Source organism: Natator depressus, chromosome 2 (genome assembly GCF_965152275.1).
Source record: "Natator depressus isolate rNatDep1 chromosome 2, rNatDep2.hap1, whole genome shotgun sequence".
In the NCBI taxonomy this organism is placed as follows: domain Eukaryota; kingdom Metazoa; phylum Chordata; order Testudines; family Cheloniidae; genus Natator; species Natator depressus.
Window position 1 is genome coordinate 151272433 of NC_134235.1, and position 26329 is coordinate 151298761.

General features: G+C 41.2%; 1 protein-coding gene across 2 annotated transcripts in view; it reads right to left on the reverse strand.

Moving 5' to 3' along the window:
* The window catches only part of STX17 (syntaxin 17), a 64307-nt gene that overhangs the window by 18614 nt on the left and 19364 nt on the right, over positions 1 to 26329 (reverse strand). For both annotated transcript variants that reach the window (XM_074943211.1, XM_074943212.1), the window contains exon 3: positions 20975 to 21040. In XM_074943211.1, the coding sequence (XP_074799312.1) occupies positions 20975 to 21040 (66 nt within the window). The remainder of the gene's footprint in view (positions 1 to 20974; positions 21041 to 26329) is intronic.

Consider the following 26329-nt stretch of genomic DNA (forward strand, 5'->3'; position numbering starts at 1 on the left):
CTTTTCATGCAAGCATAAAAAATGAATGTTGCAATATAAAAATAAGAATCGTATGACATTCTAAGCATGTATAATAAATCATTCTTCATTGAACTGTTTACCATTGTTTTGAACATTATTCTTACAGTGGAATGAGGGAACAAATAGTTTGGGAGGGGTGTTTTTAAGGTGAGAGTTTTCTTCATTAATGCAAGGGAGTTAGAAGAGGCAACATTGCTTGCCTGGAAAAAGTAGGGCGTAAAGGCTGTTTGTTTTAATTACACGTCCTGGATACAATTAAATGGTTTTTTTTAAATAAGTGAAGAAACCCTTCCCCCGCCGACAGAAATATAACTACATATAAAGGAAATGAATCCAACCTCCATAAACACTCTACACACTGAGGGGAAGGTCATGGTAAAAGACGTATTAAGCAATCAAAGAGAGCGGAGAACTATTGATTCATAAAAATCAATTGTCAAATTAATCAACACTATACCATACTGTATGTTTAAATTAATAGTATTACCAGACAATCTTAGGCTGCAATATTTAAAATTAATCCCACATATAAACATTGATTACCAATAAAGGAAATATGGAAGACACAAAGTATGGTGTTATAAGATACTGAGTTGAAATAGAAGTCTGATATAATAATATTCCCCATAAATTCTTCATTTAAATCAAACAAGTTAGACAGTTCTTCCTAGCATTTCACCTTAATTTGTGTTTTTAAGCAGCCAAAAAGTGATCATAATCACAATCCAGAAAACAAACTTCTCTTTTTTAGAAGACCTTTGGAATTTGGCAAAAAACAAAATGGAAATATCTAGGCACAGATCTGTAATTACTTCTTCTGAGCATACATCAGTCTATCTAAAGAACAGTATGAACAGAAATGAGTGTGAAATTTACATGGATAAATTCTATCATACCGCTTTGTTTCCAGAACAAAGACAGTTATTCTGTCTTCATTCTCAAATGAGACAGAAAACCATAATCCAAACAGAAACCTCCTTTGTAGTAGCCTAGAAGGAACAAAAAACACACACATGATGTGTAAACGATGTTGGGAGTGGCTAATATTTTTTCCAAAAAATTTCTGAACTGCTAGTAAACCTCCTGAATAGAAAGTCCCCTCAGACCCTTGACAAATTAGGTAACTTTTGCTCAGGGCTTGTATTGGAGTATACACAAGTACACAGCATACACCTACCTCCCCCAAACTTGCCTTCGAAAATCTAAACCAGTGGTTCTCAACCCATGGCCCAATCAGCACACAACTGTGGTCCATGTGACAGTCTCATACAGGTAGTATATATATTGTGTGGATGCCAGCCACATAACATAGAGAGAGAGCTGCATATGCAGCCCACAATGGTAAATCAGTTGAGAACTACTGATCTAAACTCTTGTTTTAAAAAAAATCTTTAGCTCTCCCTGCTGTGAAAAAACATTCAAAACAAGAACCAAGGCCTTGTCTACCTGGAGGGATTTTAGGCATTGGTGGCCAGCCACCGGTGTAGCTGTAGCAGTGCAGTCGGACAAAGCTACTGTAAGCCATAATTCGCACTGGTGCATCTTACCCTGCTTGAAACAGGAGTAAAATGTACCACTATGCAAGGAGTCTGCACCATTACAACTACATTGATGGCTAGTCGCCGACAGCTGTAACTGGAGCAAATTCACAGTGCAGATAAGGCCTGAATATAAGCAACGGAGTGACATCTGCCTGAGTTTGTAGACAGTCTAAAGCAACAACTCCAAAAGACACAAACCACCCTGTTTCCAAGAGATAAAGTCAAATGTCACTATTTTATTGCTGATCTAAACAAGGCGATGGAAGATCACATGAAGATCTGCACAATCTACCATCAATGATATTTCATCCTGGTGCCACGATTTCTTCCCCTCCAATCAAGTAGCCACGCCCAAGCTGCCAAGGCGAGGCACCTGAACTTCAATGAGGGAAGCCAAGCCTGAAGAGCCCACCAAAATGCAGCACAGCATGCATGACTGTATTCCGAATATCTGCAAAATCTGTTGTAAGTGGCTTCTCATTGTGGTGGTGTTAAATGAGCGGAGCTTAGTTTGTGGGTAGACAATGAAACTGTACCACTGTTTTACCCTTCCCCTCACAAATCTGTTTTTTTAAGCAACCTATCTCAAGTGATGTGGAAGCATGGTTTCCTTTATCCAAGCACCTTTAAGTATTTTGAAGTTGTGAAGCTTTAGTTTGTAAGACCTGGAATGTCTCTTTATAGTATCTGGAATCTTGATCTGCCAGTTTTCCCAAAGAATTTGACTACTGAAATGAATGAGAGCCAATCTTTGTTTCAAGTGCTTGTATATCTTGCTATATAATAAAACAGCAATATTACTTAGCTCTTATATAGAGCTTCCATCCCTAGATCTCCAAGTACTTTACCAGGGTGAACAACATGCATTATTCCCATTGTAAAGATACAGAAACTGAGGCACAGAGTTTGAGCCTAAATTCTCAGAAGTATCCACAAATTTTGGGTGCCAAAGTTAAAATGTCAAAGGCCTCATTTTCAAAGGTATTGACCACCAGCATTTCCTACTGACTCCACCAACACTTCACAATAAGGAAATTGTATAGAACTCTAAATGTAACAATGTATACTGGGACTATCTCCCTTTCCAAATCTTTACAACACATTTAATAAACAATATTTTTCCATCATAGACAGCAAAGTTAAAATTGTGAAGGGGCATAAACTGGATGTGATGATAGTGAATGATGAGAGGTTGTGTGTCAAAAAGGAAATGGCTGGATCCTTTCACTGTTCATTTCCAGACTGTCTAACATTTAGGGTGAGGGAGTGGTTTGCAGGTGTGTGTTTCCTGTATAGAAAGTGTGATACTGTTTTGGGGCATTAGCTGAATTCCAATGAAAAACACTTTCAGCCTTAACTCTCTTTTAACGAAGTTTTTGTCTGTGAATTTCCCTGTTGTTTTACAGAGTACCAAACATTTTAAATTCGGTTAACATGTAATTTGGAAAAATGCCACATTTTTCTCTTAAAATGTTGTGCTAACAAGCAATACCTAGGATTACTAAAACTAAAAGATATTTGCAAAATACTGTATAAATTGCTCTATTTTTTTCAGTTATGCATTTTACAGTACTTTGTGTATAGTTAGTTTCATTGTTTCTCCTGCCACCTGCTAAAAATATCCCTAAAAACATCAACAGTGGAATGGGAAAACATCTATACAAAGTAATTAAATTTCAGGACATACTATTTAAAGTATGCCCTATCAGAACCTGGAATCTTTTGAAATAGTTTTTAACATTCAAGTTCCAGCAGCTAAATCCACTCTAAAGTATAGCACTATTCACAAAAAAATCTTAACACAATGGATTTACTATTACCCTATCAAAAGGAAAACAATCATAAAAACAAAGAGCAGAGAGAAAACCTTAGTCTTCTAGTTTGTTCTTAGACACTGTAAAACTAATATTTCAATCAAGTAGTATACAGTATGCACAAAAACAAAAAGGCTTCAACTGAAACGATGCAAAAAGCAATAATTTTCTTGATCATTATCAAGGGCATGACACAGAATATAGTTTTAGCAAAGCTAAGATACATAAAAGACTCATGGAGACCTTACAAAGTGTAATAGAAATCTTAAAATCTATCCAGGATTCTCCCAGAGATAGAAATTGTCAACTTTCAATGAAACAGATGCCATCCTAGAGCTAGCATAATTCATTTTATCTTGAACTGCAAAAACGCTGAGAATATAAAATTTAGACTTTTCCACAAAAGCCAAACATATCAGAGACAATATAGTAACTTTAAATTAGGTTAATATACTGACCTGACCTTGATGAGAAGGAAATATAACCTGATGAAACTAATTCACATGCTGATTTAGCAAGAATTCGGCGAGTAAGGAGTTACAATACTCAAGTCTAGATGTTCTTACAATGTGAGTCAGAACCTCCTTTTATTTTGATAGCAAAGTGTGCACACTGACACCATTCCGACAAGGTAAAAGGAAAAATTTAGAAACACTCTTGTAACACGTTCCAGCATAAAACCATCTTGAAGTCTAGGGCTGAAGAAACATTATCAGATTCTACGAATTCTAATATTACCTCCACTGAGGTAAACAGAAGACACAGCGCTTAACTGTGGCCTGAGGAGAAGAATTTCAATTTTATTAGTATTTAATTTTTTTACTTCTTAGATAGACACAAATTCATTGCCAATAGGCAGAATCATGTTCTCTGTATGCGGTAGTGTATTATCAGAGAAAGGGAAGTAGATCGAAGTATCACATGCGTAACAGTGATATGGCTGCCCATACTAATTGAAAATACCACCTTAAGGAAACATACACAAATCAAGAAATATGAGATCCAGAACAGAGCTCAGGGAAATATCCAAAAGGGTCAACCTGCTATCATAGTTATGCTACCTAATCCTGCCATAGGAAACATTACTGCAAAAAGAAATAAAAGCGGTGTGACCAGAAGAGATATAACCCTCCCGTCAGGAGCTATGCTTGATAACTATCAGTAAGGTGGCACAAACATGCATCCGATGAAGTGAGCTGTAGCTCACGAAAGCTTATGCTCAAATAAATTGGCTAGTCTCTAAGGTGCCACAAGTACTCCTTTTCTTTTTGCGAATACAGACTAACACAACTGCTACTCTGAAACAAACTTTTAGTCACTCTTCTCATTATTAAGGATGCGAGTTTGTCATGGAGGTCACAGAAGTCACGGATTCCACGACCTCCGGGACCTCCATGACTTCTGCAGCGGCTGTTTCAGAGCACATGGGAGGGGGCTCAGGGCTGGGGCGCTGGAGGGCTCTGGGCGGCGATTACCTTGGGGGGGCTTCCCGGAAGTGTTGACAGTCCCTCCCTCTCAGTTCCTAGCTCCGTGCGCTGCCTCCATCCACAGGCACTGCTCCCGCAGCTCCCATTGGCCGCGGTTTCCGGCCAATGGGAGCTGCAGAGCTGGCACTTGGGGCTGGGGCAGGGGCAGCGCATGGAGCTAGAAGCTAAGGGAGGGACATGTTGCTGCTTCCAGGGAGTCATGAGAAGCCAGGTAGGGAGCCTGCCAGTCCCGCCAACCCCCATCCCCAACACGAGCAGGGGTCCCGGGCCATGCACCGCCGCCTGCCTCCTCCAGTACCAGCGTTAGTGCCAGGCCATCCCCCCCGAGCACCCGCGGTATCCCCAGGTTGCCCCCGTTCCACCCAATTTAGTCGGGGGTATATAGTACAAGTCATGGACAGGTCACGGGCCATGAATTTTTGTTTACTGCCCAGGTCAAAAAGGTCCCCTGGCGGCTCCGGTCAACACTGCTGACCAGGCCATTAAAAGTCCGGTCAGCAGTGCTAAGGAAGGCTAGTCCCTACCTGTCCTGGCACCACGCCCCAGAAGCAGCCAGCAGGTCCAGCTCCTAGGTGGGGGGCCATGGGGCTCTGCATGCTGCCCCCGCCCTGAGCACCAGCTCCGCACTCCCATTGGCCAGGTTCCCTGCCACAGCCCAGAGCCCCCCTCCCACACCCTGAACCCCTCATCCCCTGCCCCACCCCAGAGCTCTCACCCCACCTCCTGCACCCCAACCCCCTGCCTCAACCCACAGCCCCGTCCCGCACTCCAAATCCCTTGGCCCCACCCCCCAGCCTGGAGCCCCCTCCTGTAGCCCTCATCCCCGGCTCCATCCCAGAGCCAGCACCTCCAGCCTAGAGCCCTCACCCCCTCTCACACTCCAACCCCCTGCCTCAATTTGCAACCCCCTCCCACACTCTGAATCCCTCGGCCCCACCTCTCAGCCTGGAGCCCCCTCCTGTACCCCCAACCCCTTGTCCCCAGCCACACCCCCAGCCCAGAGCCTGTACCCCTTCCCACACCCCAACCTCCTGCCTCAACCCGACAGAGGGGGAATGTAGTGAGCAGGAGTGCAGGGCCTCGGGGAATGAGCGGGGCTAGGGTGTTCAGTTTTGTGCGATTAAAAAGTTGGCAACCCTACCCTGCAAACCCCTTGTCACCTGCAAAATTTTAATCACGAGTAGTTCCATTGACTGAAATGAGATTATTCACAAGCATAAGAATTTGTACAATTGGGGTCTGGTTCCTCATTCAAAGACACACATACCTTGTGCTATTTACTTCTGGAATGTCCCTTCATGAGGAATTTAAGGACTGCAAATGCCAATTCAGAAATATTTACATCCTTTATGGATTGTAGGGAAACATACTGCAACCTAGATATGACATACCAACAACAATGAAAAACTTTAGATGATCCAGGACAATTAAGATACCAGAATATGTGGTGGGATTTGGGGGGTTTTTCTGTGAAAAGCAATTATGGGCAAGAATACAAGTAAATATTTGGTATAGATTGTTATATGGATATTACTGATTGTATGATTTCCTTGTTTCTTGCTCTTACACATTTAATTTTAAAATTCGCAATTTTAAAACTTTTTCTCTTGATAATTTTTTGTATTTTTCTTGTTTGGTCTATGTGTGAATTACCTTTCCTGTCAGGTTACTATTTACTCTATTCACACTATTTACAGGTAGCCCTTACTGTTTGTGGTATATGTTTTCTTATGGGTGTAAAGACTCTGTTTGCAGGGAGAAGGTCTTCAGAGGAGACACAGATGAACAGGGAGAAGCCAGGATTATGTGGATTTTTAGGTCTGCATGACAAAGAATGAATGGGAAAAGTATAGTCCTAGAGGATCACATGACACGTGTCAGCTGTGAACTATCAAAATTCCTGTGTTCAAATCAAGAGGAAGACACACAAAAGCTTGCCACCTGAGTAAAGGAAAGTTGCTGATCATGAAACTGAAAGTACAAAATAATTTCCTGCCTTTGTTCATAATTCCCTATCTTGTACTAAAAAGAAAAGATGTCATGGGTTTCAGACCAGAAATTTAAAAATGTTGTTTTATAAATAGCACATGAAGAAAAAAAAAAGAGTGTATTTAATGCTAATGAAATGTGTTTTGGATTGACAGATTTAATTAAGTATTGAGTCCTCTAGTTATCTACAGAATTTGCTTGGTACGGTACAATTTCAGAACTAAAGATAGTTCCTGCCTAAAGAGTTTTTTCCCCTTGGGCCAAAAACATAGTTCAGCCTCTAGGAGCATTCAATTCTTGTTTTCTCTGCTAAGGCTACCAAAGGTTGCAATTAGTGCCAGCCTCATATTTACTAAACTCCTGTGTGTTATTAATGAACGGAAAGGACCTGCCTGAGTGTTTTAGAACAAAGAACTAACCTTGTTAGAGTTGATAAAAGATAATGTAAACACTGGAACAGACACCAATTTTAACGATGAAGTCAGCACTGGCTTCACTGTTCAGCTGAGGCAAATCCACTTCTCCTTGATCACAAACAGATTCTTTGTAGCACAACGGATGCAGTTCCATTGCAGGAGGATGCAGAAAGTGGGTAAGGGTGAAGTATCATATGTGGCAGCACACAGAAGCAGGAGGGGCTGGGGCATGGGACAGCTGTGTGTGGTGGCCTACTACTTTGGCCTACTGAAGTAGTCTCCACAGAATGGCTTCTCAAACATGACCAACAGCTGACCCCATTACTCAGGACAGACAATGGGCACAGGATATGACCCTTCATGAACAAGCCAGAGAGAGATAACTACGGTTAAATATTGAAAAATATTAAAATTTTACATACACAAAGCACCTTCCCAGCTCCACAGCTTCTAAGTGTTTAAGGAGAGGGGCTCTCTCTTATGCACTTCCTATGGTGTCTAGCACAGGGATTCTCAAACTGGGGGATCGCGACCCTAAGGGGGGCATGAGGTTATTATGTGGGGGTCACGAGTACATGCATGAAACAGAGAGCAACTGCTATAAAATATATAATTTAAATCTAGCATTTTAGAAAATTACACACACACGTTTGTCACAACGTAGTATGTTTAGTTCAAAAAGTATTGTAAACATATAATGCAGCGATCATTATTCCTAAATAAAATATATATTGTATCATCGCCACTTTAAGGAAATTGGACTCTGCAGATTGTAGTATCGTGAGTGCAGGTTTGTTGTCTTGAGACTAAAAAGGCAGGACTGAGACAACATTAGAGGGCTTGATTGTTCAGCAGTTGAAGAGCTGCATTAAATAGCAGACCAATCAGAACACTGAGATTGGCAAAAAAATAATTTATAATTTAACAGTCAGACACAGAGGCAGGGGCAGTGCTAAGGGGGGACTACAAGGGCTATAGCAACCCCAAAATTTGCCTTAGTCACCCCCCCCTTAGCCACCCCTCCCAGCACAAAGGTCAAACGTTACACAGTAGTAAGGGAGGCACGAGATGGCATTGCCACATAATTCTGCAGTTCTGCGCTGCTGCTGGTGGCAGCTGTGCCTTCAGAGCTGGGCGCCCAGCCAGCAGCCGCCACTCTCCAGCCACCCAGCTCTGAAGGCAGCACCTGCTGCCAGTAGCAGCGCAGAAGTAAGGGTGGCAATGGGGTGCTACTAAGTCTGCTGTGAAAAGCAATATTTGTATGTTAATATCACTCTTCACAACAGACTTACTAGTGCTCCACTGCCACCCTTACTTCTGCGCTGCTGCTGGCTGCAACACTGCCTTTAGAGCTAGGAGGCTCTGAAAAGTGATATTAACAGATATATAAATATCACTTTGCACAACACCATTTACCTGCTAACAGCCCTGGATTCATCCTGGCAACATGTCACATCCACAGTTCCTGTGCTAAGCTATTCATTAGTTACTGCTCAAAGGGAAGGACATAATGGTGGAGCAGAGGTCTGCTCTCACGCTCATCTTCCCCCACTAAAGTCAAGAGAATCAATTCAGAGGCATCAGGTTCTAGTGTGGGCTTCCACACAGCTCCCACCAACTGCTTCTTCCAGATATCCAGAAGTAGAGTTCCAAAGCTCCCTCAAAGGCCTTCAGAGACAGAAGGTACCACCACTGCTGTGGATACTTAGCCTGTCTGGCACCACAGCCTTCACTACAGCATCAGATATCCCAGGAGACCCAGCAACCCTACTGCCAATAGTCTACGCTAGTCTTAAGGCCATCAACTATTTCCCCCTGCCTCATTATGCCCCCTGTAATTGTCACTGATCCTCCCCATAGCCTTTCCCCTTTTCCTTTTCCCTCCAGTTTATTATATTCTTTAACTTCAAATATAATATCAAACATACTGGGTGTACTGGTTGATCATAGGATGACTATGAGCCGCCAGTGTGATGCAGCCATGAAAAAGGCTAATGCAACCCTAGGATGCAACAGGCTAGGTATTTCTAGCAGAGATAGGGAAGTGTTAGTACCATTACATAAGGCACTGCTGAGACCTCATCTTGAATATCATGTGCAACTCTGGTCTCCCATGTTTAAGAAAGATGAACTCAAACTGGAACAGGTGCAGAGAAGGGCTACTAGGATGATCAGAGGAATAGAAAATCTATCTTATGAGAGAAGACTCGAAGAGCTGGGCTTGTTTAGCCTAATCAGATGAAGGCTGAGAAGAGATATGACTGCTCTCTATAAAGACACCAGAGGAATAAATACCAGAGAGGGAGAGGAGCTATTTAAGTTAAGGGACAATGTTGACACAAGAACAAATGGATATAAACTGGCCATCAACAAGTTCAGGCTTGAAATTAGATGAAGGTTTCTAACCATCAGAGGAGTGAAGTTCTGGAACAGCCTTCTAGGGGGAGGAGTGGGGAAAAACAACCTAACCGGCTTCAAGACTGAACTTGATACATTTACGGAGGGGATGGTCTGATGAAACTTCCTATAGGGACATGTAGTTGATCTGCAACTGCTAGCAACAAATATGTCCAACGGGCAGTGATGGGACACTAGATAGGGAAGGGCTCTGAGTTACTACATAGAATTCTTTCCCAGGTGTCTGCTTGTTGGGTCTTGCTGAAATGCTCAGGGTCTAACTGACCACCATATTTGGAGTCGGGAAGGCATTTTCCCCCGGGCCAGACTGACAGAGACCCTGGGGTTTTTCCACCTTCCCCTGCAGTGTGAGGCATGAGTCACTTACAGCTTTAAACTAGTGTAAATGGTGGATTCTCCATAACTGAGGTCCATCAATTACGATTTGAGGACTTCAGTAATTCAGCCAGTGGTTATTGGTCTCTAACAGGAGTGAGTGGGCAAGGTTCTGTGACCTGCAACGTGCAGGTGGTCAGGCTAGATGATCATGATGGTTCCTTCTGACCTTAAAGTCTATTTTCCAGTATTGTTACATTTTAAATATATCATTTATTCATATTACAGAAGCACAGGGGTCACAGTCATGTTCCCCGCCCTTGCCCACCTATTCTGTCTCCTTTTCCCTCCATCATCTTCGCTGCTGCCCTCCACAATCTATATGATTTTGTTTTGTTTTAAATCAAGATTTATGCAGTACTTCTAAACCAACTCATTGTCTTATACTTGTCACACTTATGCCATTGTGCTTACACTTCTCTTGATTTTGTCATGTCATTATTTGGGTCCCTATCCTCCAAAACACTTATACACGCTTAACTTTAAGTACCTGAGCAAACCCATTGAAGTCAACAGAAACACTCACATGGGTAAAGTTAAGCACATGCATAAGCTTTTTGCAGGATCAGGGTTCTAAACTTTCAACTCTTTGGGGCAGTGGCAATGTCTATTTTGTCTCTGTAACACCAAGTACACTTTTGGGCATTCAGTAAATAATAATAATAAAATGAGTTAATATTGGCATATTTTGATCACCTGTGTTTGCAGCTAAGGGCTATCTTACACACTGAGTTCACAGGTTTAACTAAAGGTGTTGTTTTTAAATTGATTTTAGTTAAACCAATGCAAAAGGCTGAGTGGACACTCTTATTTTGGTTTAAGCCAGGCTTACTGTGGTTTGGCTAAATCAAACAGATTTAAGCTAAAACAAAATAAGCCTCTCTTAAATCAAAATAAGAATTTACACAATGGGCTGCACTGGTTTAACTAAATCAGTTTAACTAAACAGGTGTAAAATTCATGTGGAAACACGACTACGGTTAAATATGAAGCTAATTGCCTCATTAAATGATTTGCACCTAGGAACCCTGTGCAACTGGTTGGAAAAAATGGATTATAGATGATTTCTGCAAAAATATTACAATACATAGCTTTGAGAGAAGAGAATTTCTCATATTAAAAAAGAATCCATGGACTAAAGTTAGAGGAGTAATTAAGAGACTCAGTGTAATTTACACCTTCTTCCATCCCTCTCAATATTCAAGTTGCATTAACTTAAACTCATGCCCATTTACCATTTACCACTTATGCCTTGTCTACACTGGCAAGTTTCTGCATAGTAAAGCAGCTTTCTGGGCTGCAACTCCCAAGGTGTACATACTGCCAAGCCACTTAGAGCGCAGTTGTGGCACTTTAAAAAAAAAACAACCCCAATGAGAAGTGTACAGCTTTCTGCACTGGGGCTACGGCGCTGTGGTGCCAGTGTACACACCATGGCGATTACAGCACCGCGATTGGCCTCCGGGAGGTGTCCCACAATGCCTGTTCTCTCCTCTCTGGTCATCGGTTTGAACAATACTGCCCTACCCTCAGGTGACCAACCGTCATCCCCACCCCGTAAATTCCTCTGGAAATTTGAAAGTCCCCTTCCTGTTTGCTCAGTGCAGCGGTCTCAGCGCATCTTCACAGGTGGCCATGCCTGCTCCATGCACCAGGCGATCCCCCGCTTGGAGCAATGCCAAGCTGCTGGACCTCATCAGCATTTGGGGAGAGGAGGCTGTCCGCTCCCAGCTGCGCTCCAGCTGTAGGAATTCTGATACTTACAGACGATTTCATGATGCATGACAGAAAGGGGCCATGACCAGGACACATTGCAACGTAGGGTCAAAGTGAAGGAGCTGCAGAACGCCTACCACAAGGCGCAAGAGGGAAACCGCTGCTCTGGTGCTGAGCCCACGAGCTGCCGGTTCTACAAAGAGCTGGACGTGATACTTAGCGGTGACCCCACCTCCACTGCGAAGGCCCCTGTGGATACGTCATTGGTTCGCGTGCCAGTTGAGAGTGGATCGAGCCAGCAGGAGGAAATCTTGGATGAAGATGTGGAGGGGGAGGGGGACCCAGAGGCAGGGGATGACTCGGAGGTCAGAGATGCATACAGCCAGGAGCTCTTTTCTACCCCAGAGGAGCCTAGCCAGTCACAGCAGTCAGAGATTGGCAAAGCGCAAACAGGAGAGGAGGCCGCTGGTAAGCGGATCTGATTTTGGAAATCGCTGAAGCGAGTTGTTGGGCGCAGGAGGGCAGGACGGTTGCAGAAAGCAGGCTTGTCTCCCACCGCATGCCTAGTCTGAGTGCTGGAACAAGCTGCTGATTGACTCCCTCACTTCATGGGAATCTCCCTCAGATTTTACAGGAAACTCTCGTGGAGATACTGGGCAATCCACTGCCACAGGTTCTTCAGCAGAGCTCCTTTGTTTCTTGCCCCATTAATGTTAACTTTCCCGTGCCACTTTGCCGTCCTGTGCGGGAGGACCATTGCTGTACACAGACGAGCCACATAGGGGCCAGGGCAGAAGCCACAGGCTTGGAGAAGACCCTCCCTTGATTCGCTGCTCAACCTCACCAGCGAAATATCTTCCATAATGATTGCATCCTGTGGAAAGTGGGGACAGGAATGATTATCAGCCCCCCACCCCCTACAGTGCTGGCTCTCCCCCAGAGCCACATGCCCAGTGTACAGCAGGATCCGGGAGGAGTGATTTACCCTGCCCCTGCAGCTACTCACCATTTTGGGGGTCTTGTGGCTCACGTGTGCTTGCCTGGGGTCAGCCAGTTAGTGACAGGTGTGAGAGTACTGGCTGTGTTTTAAAGCACTGAATCAGTGTTGTCTGTGTTGCAAACAATACTGCTTCTGTAAAATGTTGCGTTTAAGCTTCACAGAGATGACTTTGGGAGCCCAGCCTCCCTCTGTTATCAGTGGCGGAACGACTGCGCAGAATTAGAAAGCGGCCAAGAAGAATTAAGGAGGACTTTCTGCATGAGGTTATGATGCACTCCATCGCCAAGAAACAGGAATTGAAGGAGTGGCGGGAAAGTGAGAAGAGGGACCGAAAATAGAACAAGGCACACTAGAATGAAGCTAATGGAGAGGCTCTTTAATGTTATGGAACGCCAAGAGGACACGCTCCACGCAATACTAGCTCTTCAAACCGAGCAACTCGGCGCCCACCCTCCCCTGCAGCTGCTGTCGCAAAACTCTTTCCCATTCTCCCCCCAAACACCACCAACAAACTCTTATCAACCTCCTGGCTCCAGTCTCTATCCATGGCATTCCACTCCTCCCTCCTCACAGTCCAGTATTGTGGATTTCCACTACCCACTGCACTCAACACCCATCCCTCTGCAGTTTGGCCCTGCTGAAGTACAGTACCTGCTGCATTGTACTCCAAAGGAGAAGGCTGGATATGATCTCTGGACATACACAAATCTTTAGCCATCCTGGGACGCCCTCCTCCTCCTGGGACCTTCCTTTCCTCGATCTCCCTCCCTGCTGATGTATTTTTTCATTTGACTCTTCCCTCCAGTTGTTGTCTTTTAATAAAAGAATTATGTTGGTTTGAAAGCAATCTTTATTCTATTAATTGAAAGCAAAACGAGCATTGCAAAGCAACATACAATTATGTTAAACCCCCTTATTGCATCATGTGCACCTATCACCTCTTAGCATTACAAGCACTGCAATCCCAAGCACAGCAACAAATATTAGTGGCTTTCAGCTTCAAATTGCTGCCTCAAGGCATCCCTGATCCTTATGGCCCCACACTGTGCTCCTCTAATAGCCTTGGTCTCTGGCTGTTCAAACTCAGCCTCCAGGTGCTGAGCCTCTGCAGTCCAGCCCTGAGTGAAGCTTTCATCCTTATCTTCACAAATATTATGGACCGTACAGCACGCAGCTATAAGCATAGGAATATTTTCATCGGCCTGGTCCAGCTTCCCAGAGAGGCAGCACCAGCGGGCTTTTAAATGGCCAAAAGCACACTCAACAGTCATTCTGCACCTGCTCAACCTGTTGTTGAACCACTCCTTGCTGCAATCAAGTTGCCCCATGTATGGCTTCATAAGCCACAGCATTAAGGGGTAGGCGGGATCTCCCAGGATCACAATGGGCATTTCAGCTTCCCCTACAGTGACCTTCTGGTCTGGGAAGAAAGTCCCTGCTTGCAGCTTCCTGAACAGGCCAGTGTTCCGAAAGATGCGTGTGTCATGCACCTTTCTGGACCAGCTTGAGTGAATGTCAATGAAACACCCACGGTGATCCATAAGCGCCCAGAGAACCATTGAGAAATACCCTTTGAGATTAATGTATTCGGTGGCTAGGTGGTCTGGTGCCAGAATTGGAATATGCGTGCCATCTATCTCCTCTCTGCAGTTAGGGAAGCCCATTTGTGCAAAGCTATCCACAGTGTCACACACGTTGCCCAGAGTCACGATCTTTCGGAGCAGGATGCGATTAATGGCCCTGCACACTCCCATCAACATGACTGCAACGGTCGACTTTCCCACTCCAAACTGGTTCGCGACCGATCGGTACAGTCTGGAGTAGCCAGCTTCCACAATGCAATCGCCACATGCTTCTCCAACAATAGGGCAGCTCTCATTCTCGTGTCCTTGTGCCACAGGTCTAGGGCGAGCTCATCACAGAGTCCCATGAATGTGGCTTTCCTCATCCGAAAGTTCTGCAGCCACTGCTCCTCATCCAAGACATGCACCACGATGTCATCCCACCACTCAGTGCTTGTTTCCTGAGCCCAAAAGCGGTGGTCCACTGTGGACAGCACCTCTGTGAATGCCACAAGCAATCTCATGCCGTAGCTACTACGCGTGGCGAGATCAATGTCGCACTCCTCTTGCCTTTGTAGTTTAAGGAATAACTCCACTGCCTCTCGTGACATGTTGGTCAGAGCAAGCAGCATACTGGCCAGCAGTTCGGGATCCATTCCTGCAGCCCAAAGAGGTAGGGCGCGCAATACACAAACCACAGAAAGATGGCGCCAAATGCGGATGGAAGCACAAGGATTTCTGGGATGCAAAGCAATGCATCATGGGTCATTGGGACAGGACCCAGGATGCCTCACGACCCCCTCCACCTTCCCAAAGTCTTAGCAGCGGAAGAGAAAGAGGTGCTCTGTGGGATAGCCGCACAGACTGCACCACTCCAAATACCACTGCAAGTTCCACAAGTGTGAAAAAGCTATTGTGCAGGCAGCTGACAATGGGAACACACAACAGCGGTTTCCCTTCAGCACTCTCTGAGCAGTGCTGTAACTGCCGGCACTGTAACTTTGCAAGTGTAGACATGCCCTTATATACAGGGTGGGTCAAAATCAATTATTTTTAAAATTAAAAAAAAATGGATTTTTTTGATAAAATGCTTTTTGAGGAAAAATCTAAATATAGTTTTAATTAAGATACATTATAGCTCAAAGCTATCTCATCATGGAATAGGGTTTATAAATTCTAATTCTATAGTATGAGACAATATATTCATGTAATGTTTAACAAAAGTTTTGTAAATGAGTTCCAATAGTTCATGGATTAGGGACCCAATCTTATGGGGTTCCAGAGTCTTCTGTACAGATTATTTAGGTTAATCTTTCCATCTACCCAATGGAACTCAGTGCTCAGTCTAGATGATACCATCAGAGATGCTTAGTTTTGCAGTTCTCAAACTGTGGATTTGTTCTCCAGAGGTAACATGCTTGTTAACAGCAAAAATGTTTTTAAATAAATAAGTAATATATAGAGGTGAGAAATAAAAGACCTCAACTCTATTGTCCCTCCGCAAATTTGTGTACAGAGTCAATCCCTTACCTCTCTCTAAAAGTGCAAAGTTTCAAAAAGTTCAATGAATAGAAGATTGTTGGGGGCAGAATACATAGGACAAGGAAAAGAAGACTGGCAATAGATGTGAGAAGCGAGGGACATACGCTTCTTTTGTTAAAATATTATATGTTTGCTGTTGAAGAAAAAAATCCAGAATACTTAACGTTGTTGTTTTAGTTAAATAAAACAATTTAAATGTCTGTCTGGTGATGTTTTCCTCCTAATACAGCATGGCAAGAAAATCCTTCAAATATTAATGATTAACCTGTTATTTGAATTGGAGATAGTTCACCTCCCAATGACTTCATAAATATCTGCTTCAATTACTTTTGGTAAACACTCGTTCATTTTCTGATATAGCTGTAAAACTAATCCGAAAAATTTTCAAAATAAATCACTATTTAAAAATGTATAGTGTGTACTTTCTAAAAATGAAACCTACATCTATCTCTGAGTTGTGAAGAATATGTATTAAGGTTATAACAACCAACAAGAATGCACTTTTATGTAGAAAACCATGCTTAAATCGAGTCTTCCTGACTAGTGATTTAAATCACGATTTAAATTAAATCCACTCTGCTTATATATCACCTTGGAATTTGACCCACAGAGTCTAAGGGAGTCTAACCTGGTGGAATTTACCTGTTGAAGAGCCAGAGTAGAGGGGTGTATTTTAACCTACACCTTTAGGTGCTTTTCCTGTCACAATGCTCGCTTCCTTTTTCTTTTTTTTTTTTTCTTTTTTTTTTTAAATGTTCGTGGAATTTGTCCAAAGTATTCCTTACACCTTCTAGGCCTAGTTCAAAATTGATGTGTTAAGGGATACAAGTTACAAGCTGATAAATGGATCCGAGTCTAAGGAAGTCTGAATCTAACCCAGTATTGTTAACTACAAGCATTCAAAAAACAAGAGTCAGGCCTCCCACAAGTCTCGAGACTGACTGAAAAAAATCATGATTTTTTAAAAAAAATAATAAATTTGAGGTTCCTTTTATTTCACTACTGGTTTTATGCCTTTAGGGTTCATGTTTTCAAGCTTTTTTCTTTGCAATCATGAGGACTGGAAACTTACTTTTATTGAAATAAAAGTTGAGATTATCATGTAATCATTTGCCTCCAGGCACTGGTGCTTTAAGAAAACCCCCACATATTATCAGACTCCCAATAAAATCATGGGAGTTCGCAACACTGCTAAGTGCCTTCAAGCTGATGTAACTTACATGTTAAAGAAGTTGGGAAAATGTTGTTACACCAGATGACACTAACCTCTGAAACTGGTCTTAAATCAGTGATGACCATTAAGACAATGAAAAGATTATGAGTGGGATTTTGAAGTCAAAGGGAGTTTTATTATTCACAACAATGGGAGTAAAGTAAAAACAACATTGAGTACTTTTGAAAATCCCAACCTCTAAACATACAAGAATTTTAAACAAATTCTAAACATACAAGAATTAAAAAAAAAAATACACAGTTGCTACTCACTTGTATCTAAACTGTTAAAAAGGCAAAAAATGTACAATATATATTGCAAAATAAAAGTTTCCGCAGGCTAAATCATGCCCTGCTGGTGTACCTGACCTGTATAACCCAACTGAAAAATAATGTAAATTCCATTTGAAGACAAAGGCACTGCAAAGGTGTAACAGAGGGCATAATTTGTCCTATAGGATCTTTATTACGGTTGAAGATACATGAGAAAGAGAGAGCCCAGTTTGAGTTCACAGGGCTGACAGCTAGGGAAAAAAATTCTTTCACTTCAGGTGTGTTCAGTTTATGAATGAAAAAGCATTAAGCAAAAATTTTCAAGTTAGTTTTCAGAGTAGAATTGCATTTTAAAGACAGCATATCTCAAAACTATTTGGTATATTGTTCAAAATAGGCTCTCTCTTTTGCACATGTTCACTAAGCAGGACTTTCCTGTTGACCTGTTGTGCAAGTCTAGGTTGGAAATGGATTGGAGCTAGACAGGCCATTCTTGGCATTTTTTCCTTTTTATTCAACAATTTACATATGCTACGATAGTGGTAATATAATGTTTTACCTCCAACTGGGAGCATTCATTTATCTGTTGTAATAACACCACACTGGGCTGTTGTACTATTCCTTTTGAGTCCTCTTAAAGCTTACGATAGACTATTAATGATCTGTTGCATTGAACACATCTGCGGCAAGCTCCTCAGCAAAATTTACCAAGTTATTACATGTGTTGCCCCGTAGCTGTTCAGAATGCCTAGGATATGCGTCACATGGTTGGTTGACCCTTAAGGTGTAGTTGGGCTCAGTCACATCTGCTCCAGATTAGCTACTATTCCTTCCCACCCATCCCCACCCCCCAAACGGGACTTGATCAGCTGGGTGATTTCTTTAAAAGGGCTGAGAACTCAGTATGAAGGGTGTGGAGCCACAGAAAGTTGGTAGGCTCCTGTGCAAGGCCCTGAATGAGAGTCTTCAGGAGACTGAGGGGACTCCAGGGAAAGAGCCTGGGAGTCAGGGCTCTGAGAGCCTGACAGTTAACCCAGAACACACTAGGAACTGAGTCTAGGGTGGGTTAAAGAGGAAACCAAGTGGAGAGAGAGTACTTTGCATTGGCTGGGTCTTTTGTTTGTACTTGATATCCTGAAAGGGAACTGAACTCAAAATGACTCAGCCAGAGGGCTGAGCCCCACCTCAAATGAAGCAAAACTATAGCAGGGAGGGTACACAGCATGACACTGAGTCAACAGGGGGCACTACAGGGCAGGCATGCCCTGTGACAGTATATTAGAAGGGGAAAAAAATCTAGCAAAACTATTTCAGAAATGGAGGACACTGTATGCAAGAGCTACCTTCTTAATGTTCTGAAAGGAATGGCATAATTTTCTGCAAAATAATATTTCCCCAAATCTTTCACCCATTGGCAAAATTTTCTTTTAAAATTGTTTTTTTAATATCTCATTCAGTTTACCAGGAGTAAGAGGTACATATTTATACTTACCTATACGTCTATTATACTTTCGTCCAGCTTTAAAGTACAATAAAAGTAATTATTCTGTGTAAACTGAAAATTCAGAAAAATGGCTAATTATGCGCACATGGATTAAATGTAGAGTGGCTATGCATATATTTGTCTAAAACCTGGGGCGGATGCCTTGGGTCAATATTGATTTAGGGATTCCTAATGTATTTTTACAACATCTAATTCTGAGAGCAAAGTGTGTGCTGCAGAGAACATTTGGTATCACAATAATTAATCTGATTTCTTTGCAAACAAACAGAACACAAGTCCGTTGGTAAACATTTAAACAGCTTACAGCAAACACATTCTACATGTCATATAATTTATTATCAAGTACTCCAGACTCCTTACTTATTTAATTAAAACAAGTCCTAGTCTATTCTTTGCTTGCATGGATCCAAATACTTATTCTGGGCTGTTAGTATCAGACTGTATATCACTTTAATGCATAGCTTATCCTTTCAGCATCAAAACATGAACGCATAAAAGAATTAAATGAAAAAGTAAGGACACTGGGTTAGCTTTAAGTGAAAACGGTACCCCAATATTACATAGTCACAAATACAGTAGAAAAAACTCCTTTGTATTACAGATTTTATCTGTAAATATTTTTCACATTTTATTAATACAGGTGGCATTTCTGAGTCTACAACTGGTAGATGTCATCTTGATAAAACTGTAACAGAGTGATATCGAGAAAATTAGAACTCATCGTAAAGCCCTATCTACCTTGACTGTTCAACTGTCTCTAAAAGGTATACTGCAGCACAATTTTAACATAGTTGTGGCTAAATAGGTGACTACTTGGCAGGAGCCTAGCTTCCATTATTGTTCTAACTGTTGTTCTAAGGGTTTGATTCTGCAGCCACCTCCAGAAGAAACTCTGGAGTATACAAAGAACCAAGTGCTGTTATTTCATCTTCAAACGTCAGAAAGACATCACATAAAACATAATAATGCCAAACTCAAACCTCCTAAAACCTGAAAACACAGAATAAAACTACTTTTCTACATATATCACCTCTCACATCTCTGCCCACAGACAATAATAAACCTTCCATCACTTGCAAACCATACCCATTCAGCCATGGACTCAAGATGACACCCACACAACCTTAACTCTGCCCTTTGTTTAAGGCCATTTGTTCCTTTGTGATTAATTTTTACTTCTGACTGTGGGTTTTAATATCCTTTTATTTTTCATAAGGGACCATAACCCATTTTAAGGTAAGGTTTGTAGTATTAGAAATGTGAACTTAGAAATGACTACTAAGAACATATTAATCAATGAGGCTCCTTGGATGATGGGTTATTAGCTGGATGGATGCTACTCTCTGGCATGTATATTATTTTGTATTGTTTTGTATCTAGGAGATGTGGGTTTTTTTTTTTTAAACTTTCATGACATTCCACAAAAGGAAGAGTTAAGGTTGACTGGACATGAAGTTAATTGACCTTCATATAGGCACAGGTGTCCATGCTATTGAATCACACTGCATGATCCTTTGACACTTATGCAAGCAAAATGGGTATTTATGCATCTAAGAGCAGATCTGAACATCCAATATGGATAATCTATTTAGGTCTATTTATGTTGGAAAACTGAGCCAATGTCTGTTCCATTATAACAATTGCTATGTTCTAATTACATTTATAACGTAAGATAACCCATTGTTCAAACTCTGCAATACACAAGACTGCATTAATAATTTGTCAGGTGCTAAGAGTCACACATAGCTGCAGATTTGCATGCATACACACAGTATTTAAAAAATCAAAAGTAAGGGCACACAGCCACAAAATGTACTTGCATTTGTATCTTGTTAAATTAATAGAAACATTTTGTGGTTTGAGTTTGCTGGCAATAAACACTGTCGATGATCATCTTTGTTCTCTTTCTGCACTTACAAGGAGAGAAAGCCCATGGCTACATTGCCCCTCAGGCCACACTTTGGGTAACCCTACTTTAAAGTAAAGCAGTAACAGGTGCCTATAAAATATTAATCCCTATCAAAATCCCTCCCTATCCCATCTAGCACTAAATAAAAAGCCATTTAATCCCATTAATTTCACATAGCCACTTTAATATCCTTACCTGAACAGTACGTCCTGCATTGATGTGCTCTTCATGTAATCTGTTCCACAGTCTGCATCTCTGATACTACACAAAGAAAAAATACTCTGTATAATTGCTAGAAAAGAATATAATAATTATTTTAAATTTCTGAAGTTTACAGTAATAAAGGGGCCAAACTCTTCCTGGTTTAAAGCCAGGGAAGTAAATGGACCTTCACGAGGGATTAATTTGGTTCACTATATTTTCATTCCTCCTAACATAACCAGAGACCTTGTATTAGTTCTCAACAACAAACAGACTTAATAAAGTTCTGGTAATGTTACAGTATATTTCCACTAATGGACAGCAGAGAGATGACAGCAACTAGCGAAGAACATAGAGGGAAGAAGAAAAGGAGTACTTGTGGCACCTTAGAGACTAACCAATTTATTTGAGCATAAGCTTTCGTGAGCTACAGCTCACTTCATCGGATGCATACTGTGGGGGAAGAGTTGTACCAGACATGCCTGATATGAAACAACAAGCTACCAGATGTTATTTTTATAAAGAGAATTATGTTCCCCTCAAGAGACTGTACATGCCATTTAAATTTTAATATTTTAAAACAGTTACAAACCTGGGCCCCAATCCTGAAAAGACAATCATACGCACGAAGCCCCACTGATTTCAGCAGGGGCCATCCATGCAGCATTCTTTACAGGACTGGGGTCACAGCAATTATTCAAATGATAAATACCTCGGATATCAAAATCATCATATTTTCATCAGTTAAATAAATCAATCCCTGCTACTGCCAATTCACAAAAAGGTACCACAGAGACACTCACACCACAAAAGCAAATCTCTAAACAAAAAAGAATTTTATCAGCAAACAATACAGTTTGAGATTCTTGGTATATACAATTAAAACATTGAATAATGTATTAAATGAAATAAAAGAAAATACAGGATCATGTATTAACATTTTTAGTCATTTAAATGACAGAGCAAAATGACAGCATAGGTTTTAATCAAAAAATATGAGTTGCCATTTCATTTAACATTAATTCTTTCAATCTCTTCATACATCATACTCTCAATAGCATATTTTATCTACCCTCTATCTTTTATTTGTGTTATTTTTAATTGTGGAAACCAGATCAACTTAAAATATTCCAAGGTCCTGAGTCTCCTAACCATCATATAAGGAATCAGGAATTACTTTTCAATTTAGAGAGTACGTTAGAGAGAAAAGGTCCTTCATACTAAGATTTTGCATAGTGTTAAGAAAAAAAAATAGTAGTTTGAGGTCAATTAAATTAAGTCAGAAGGACAATTTAAAAAAAAATGAGTATAAGCAACACCTGCATAACGCATTATGCCAATAAAATCATTGTGATTGTTCTTTAACAAAAATTAGAGAAAGGACTGAACCAACACCCTAAATTTTGCAGTTTATGCCATCTATTAAATAATGACAAAGCTGACCTACACTATATTTTCTTTAAAAAAAAAAAACAACACTATTCAACTGATTGTAACAATGTAATTTGCCACATCAATTCAATATCCTTAAACCATGAAAAAAATTGTTCTCCAAATTTACACGATCACAGAATTTCTTCAAAAAGCATTTATTGCTCCTTACAATTCCCAAAAGAAATGCGGAGACGCTTTGCTTTACACATTAAGAGTGCTATTATACTGTATGTTATAATATCTAATATGCTAGTGGTGTCTCAAAAGGTACTTTGAAAGAACCCAGGTGGCTAATATGACTGGAGTAGTGAGCCTGATGGGGAGTGAAAGGATGTGGTCCCTGCATGTTGCCCTCTCCAGGTCACCAATCTGCTCATCACATACGAGTCTATTCACAATGAGGTCAATGTCAAGTTGGATCACAAACCTTAGATAGAGAATATTGTCACCATCTCTTTCTCTGAAAGAAAGGAAGACTAGTCTTTAGGGCTGTCGATTAATCTCAGTTAACTCACGCGAATAACTCAAAAAAATTAATCGTGATTAATTGCAGTTTTAATTGTATTGTTAAACAATAGATATCATTGATATGTATTAAATATTTTGGATGTTTTTCTACATTTTCAAATATATTGATTTCAATTACAACACAGATTACAAAGTGTACACTGCTCACTTTATATTATTTTTTATTACAAATATTTGCACTGCAAAAATGATAAACAAAAGGAACAGTATTTTTCAAGTCACTTCATACAAATACTGTAGTGCAATCTCTTTATCGTGAAAGAGCAACTTAAATATATTGGTAACTGCACTCAAAAACAAAATAATACATAGCTTTAGAGCCTACAAGTCCACTCAGTCCTACTTCTCATTCAGCCAATCACTAAGGCAAACAAGTTTGTTTATATTTACAGGAGATAATAGACTAATAGACTTTAAGGTCAGAAGGGACCATTATGATCATCTAGTCTCACCTCCTGCACAATGCAGGCCACAGAATCTCACCCACCCACTCCTGAAATAAACCTCTCATCTATGTCTGAGCTATTGAAGTCCTCAAAGCATGGTTTAAAGACTTCAAGGTGCAGAGAATCCTCCAGCAAGTGACCCCTGCCTCATGCTGCAGAGGAAGGCGAAAAACCCCCAGGGCCTCTGCCAATCTGCCCTGGAGGAAAATTCCTTCCCGACCCCAAATATGGTGATCAGCTGAACCCTGAGCATGTGGGCAAGATTCACCAGCCAGATACCTAGGAAAGAATTCTCTGTAGTAACTCAGATCCCATCCCATCTAACATCCCATCACAGGCCATTGGGCCTATCAACTAATTGCCAAAATTCATGTTATCCCATACCATCCCCTCCATAAACTTATCAAGCTTAATCTTGAAGCCAGATAGGTCTTTTGCCCCCACTGCTTCCCTTGAAAGGCTGTTCCAGAACTTGACTCCTCTGGTGGTTAGAAACCTTCATCTAATTTCAAGTCTAAACTTCCTGATGGCCAGTTTATATCCATTTGTTCTTCTGTCCACATTGGTACTGAGCTTAAATAATTCCTCTCCCTTCCTGGTATTTATCCCTCTGATATATTTATAGAGAGCAATCATATCTCCCCTCAGCCTTCTTTTGCTTAGGCTAAACAAGCCAAGCTCCTTGAGTCTCCTTTCAGAAGACAGGTTTTCCATTCCTCGGATCATCCTAGTAGCCCTTCTCTGTACCTGTTCCAGTTTGAATTCATCCTTCTTAAACATGGGAGACCAGAACTGCACACAGTATTCCAGATGAGGTCTCACCAGTGCCTTGTATAAGGGTACTAACACCTCCTTATCTTTACTGGAAATACCTCGCCTGATGCATCCCAATACCGCATTAGCTTTTTTCACAGCCACATCACATTGGCGGCTCATAGTCATCCTGTGGTCAACCAATACTCCAAGGTCCTTCTCCTCCTCCGTTACTTCCGATGGATGCATCCCCAGCTTATAACTAAAATTCTTGTTATTAATCCCTAAATGCATGACCTTACACTTCTCACTATTAAATTTCATCCTATTACTATTACTCCAGTTTACAAGGTCATCCAGATCTTCCTGTATGATATCCCGGTCCTTCTCTAAATTGGCAATACCTCCCAGCTTTGTATCATCCGCAAACTTTATTAGCACACTCCCACTTTTTGTGCCGAGATCAGTAATAAAAAGATTAAATAAGATTGGTCCCAAAACCAATCCCTAAGGAACTCCACTAGTAACCTCCTTCCAGCCTGACAGTTCACCTTTCACTGTGACCTGCTGCAGTCTCCCCTTTAACCAATTCCTTATCCACCTTTCAATTTTCATATTGATCCCCATCTTTTCCAATTTAACTAATAATTCCCCATGTGGCACCGTATCAAACGCCTTACTGAAATCTAGGTAAATTAGATCCACTGAGTTTCCTTTGTCTAAAAAATCTGTTACTTTCTCAAAGAAGGAGATCAGGTTGGTTTGGTACGAGCTACCTTTTGTAAAATCATGTTGTATTTTGTCACATTTACCATTGACTTCAATGTCCTTAACTACTTTCTCCTTCAAAATTTTTTCCAAGACCTTGCATACTACAGATGTCAAACTAACAGGCCTGTCGTTACCTGGATCACTTTTTTTTTCCTTTCTTAAAAATAGGATCTATGTTAGCAATTCTCCAGTCACACGGTACAACCCCTGAGTTTACAGATGAATTCAAAATTCTTACTAATGGGCTTGCAATTTCATGTGCCAGTTCCTTTAATATTGTTGGATGAAAATTATCTGGGCCCCACGATTTAGTCTCATTAAGATGTTTGAATTTTGCTTCTACCTCGGATATGGAAATATCTACCTCCATAACCTCATTCCCATTTGTCATACTACCATTATCCATAAGATCCTCATTAGCTTCATTAAAGACTGAGGCAAAGTATTTGTTTAGATATTGGGCCATGCCTAGATTATTCTTAACCTCCAGTCCATCCTCAGTGTTTAACCACTTCTTCTTTCTTTGTTTTCTTCTTATTTATATGGCTATAGAACCTTTCACTATTGGTTTTAATTCCCTTTGCAAGGTCCAACTCTACTTGACTTTTAGCCTTTCTCACTTTATCCCTACGTGTTCTGACCTCAATAAGGTAGCTTTCCTTGCTGATCCCTCCCATCTTCCACTCCCTGTATGCTTTCTGCTTTTTCTTAATCACCTCTCTGAGATGCTTGCTCATCCAGCTTGGTCTACAACTCCTGCCTATGAATTTTTTCCTCTTTCTTGGGATGCAGGATTCCGATAGCTTCTGCAGCTTTGACTTGAAGTAATCCCAGGCCTCCTCCACCTTTAGATCCATAAATTCTTCAGTCCAATTCACTTTCCTAACTAATTTCCTTAATTTTTGAAAGTCAGCCCTTTTGAAATCAAAAACCCTAGTCGCAGATTTATTTTTGTTTATCCTTCCATTCAGTTTGAACTGAATTAGCTCAGTAATAATGCTGCCTACTTCTTATTTACAGTGTCACCAGAAAGTGAGAACAGGAGTTCGCATGGGGCATGTAGTCGGCATTGCAAGATATTTACGTGCCAGATATGCTAAACATTCCTATGCCCCTTGGTACTTCGGCAACCACTCCAGAGGACCTTCTTCCATGCTGATGACACCCGTTTAAAAAATAATGCGTTAATTAAATTTATGACTGAACTCCTTGGGGGAGAACTGTATGTCTCTGGTTCTATTTTACCTGCATTCTGCTATATATTTCATGTTATAGTAGTCTCGGATGATGACTCAGCATATGTTCATTTTAAGAACACTTTCACTGCAGGTTTGACAAAATGCAAAGAAAGTACCAATGTGAGATTTCTAAAGATAGCTACAGCACTTGACCCAAGGTTTAAGAATCTGAAGTGCCT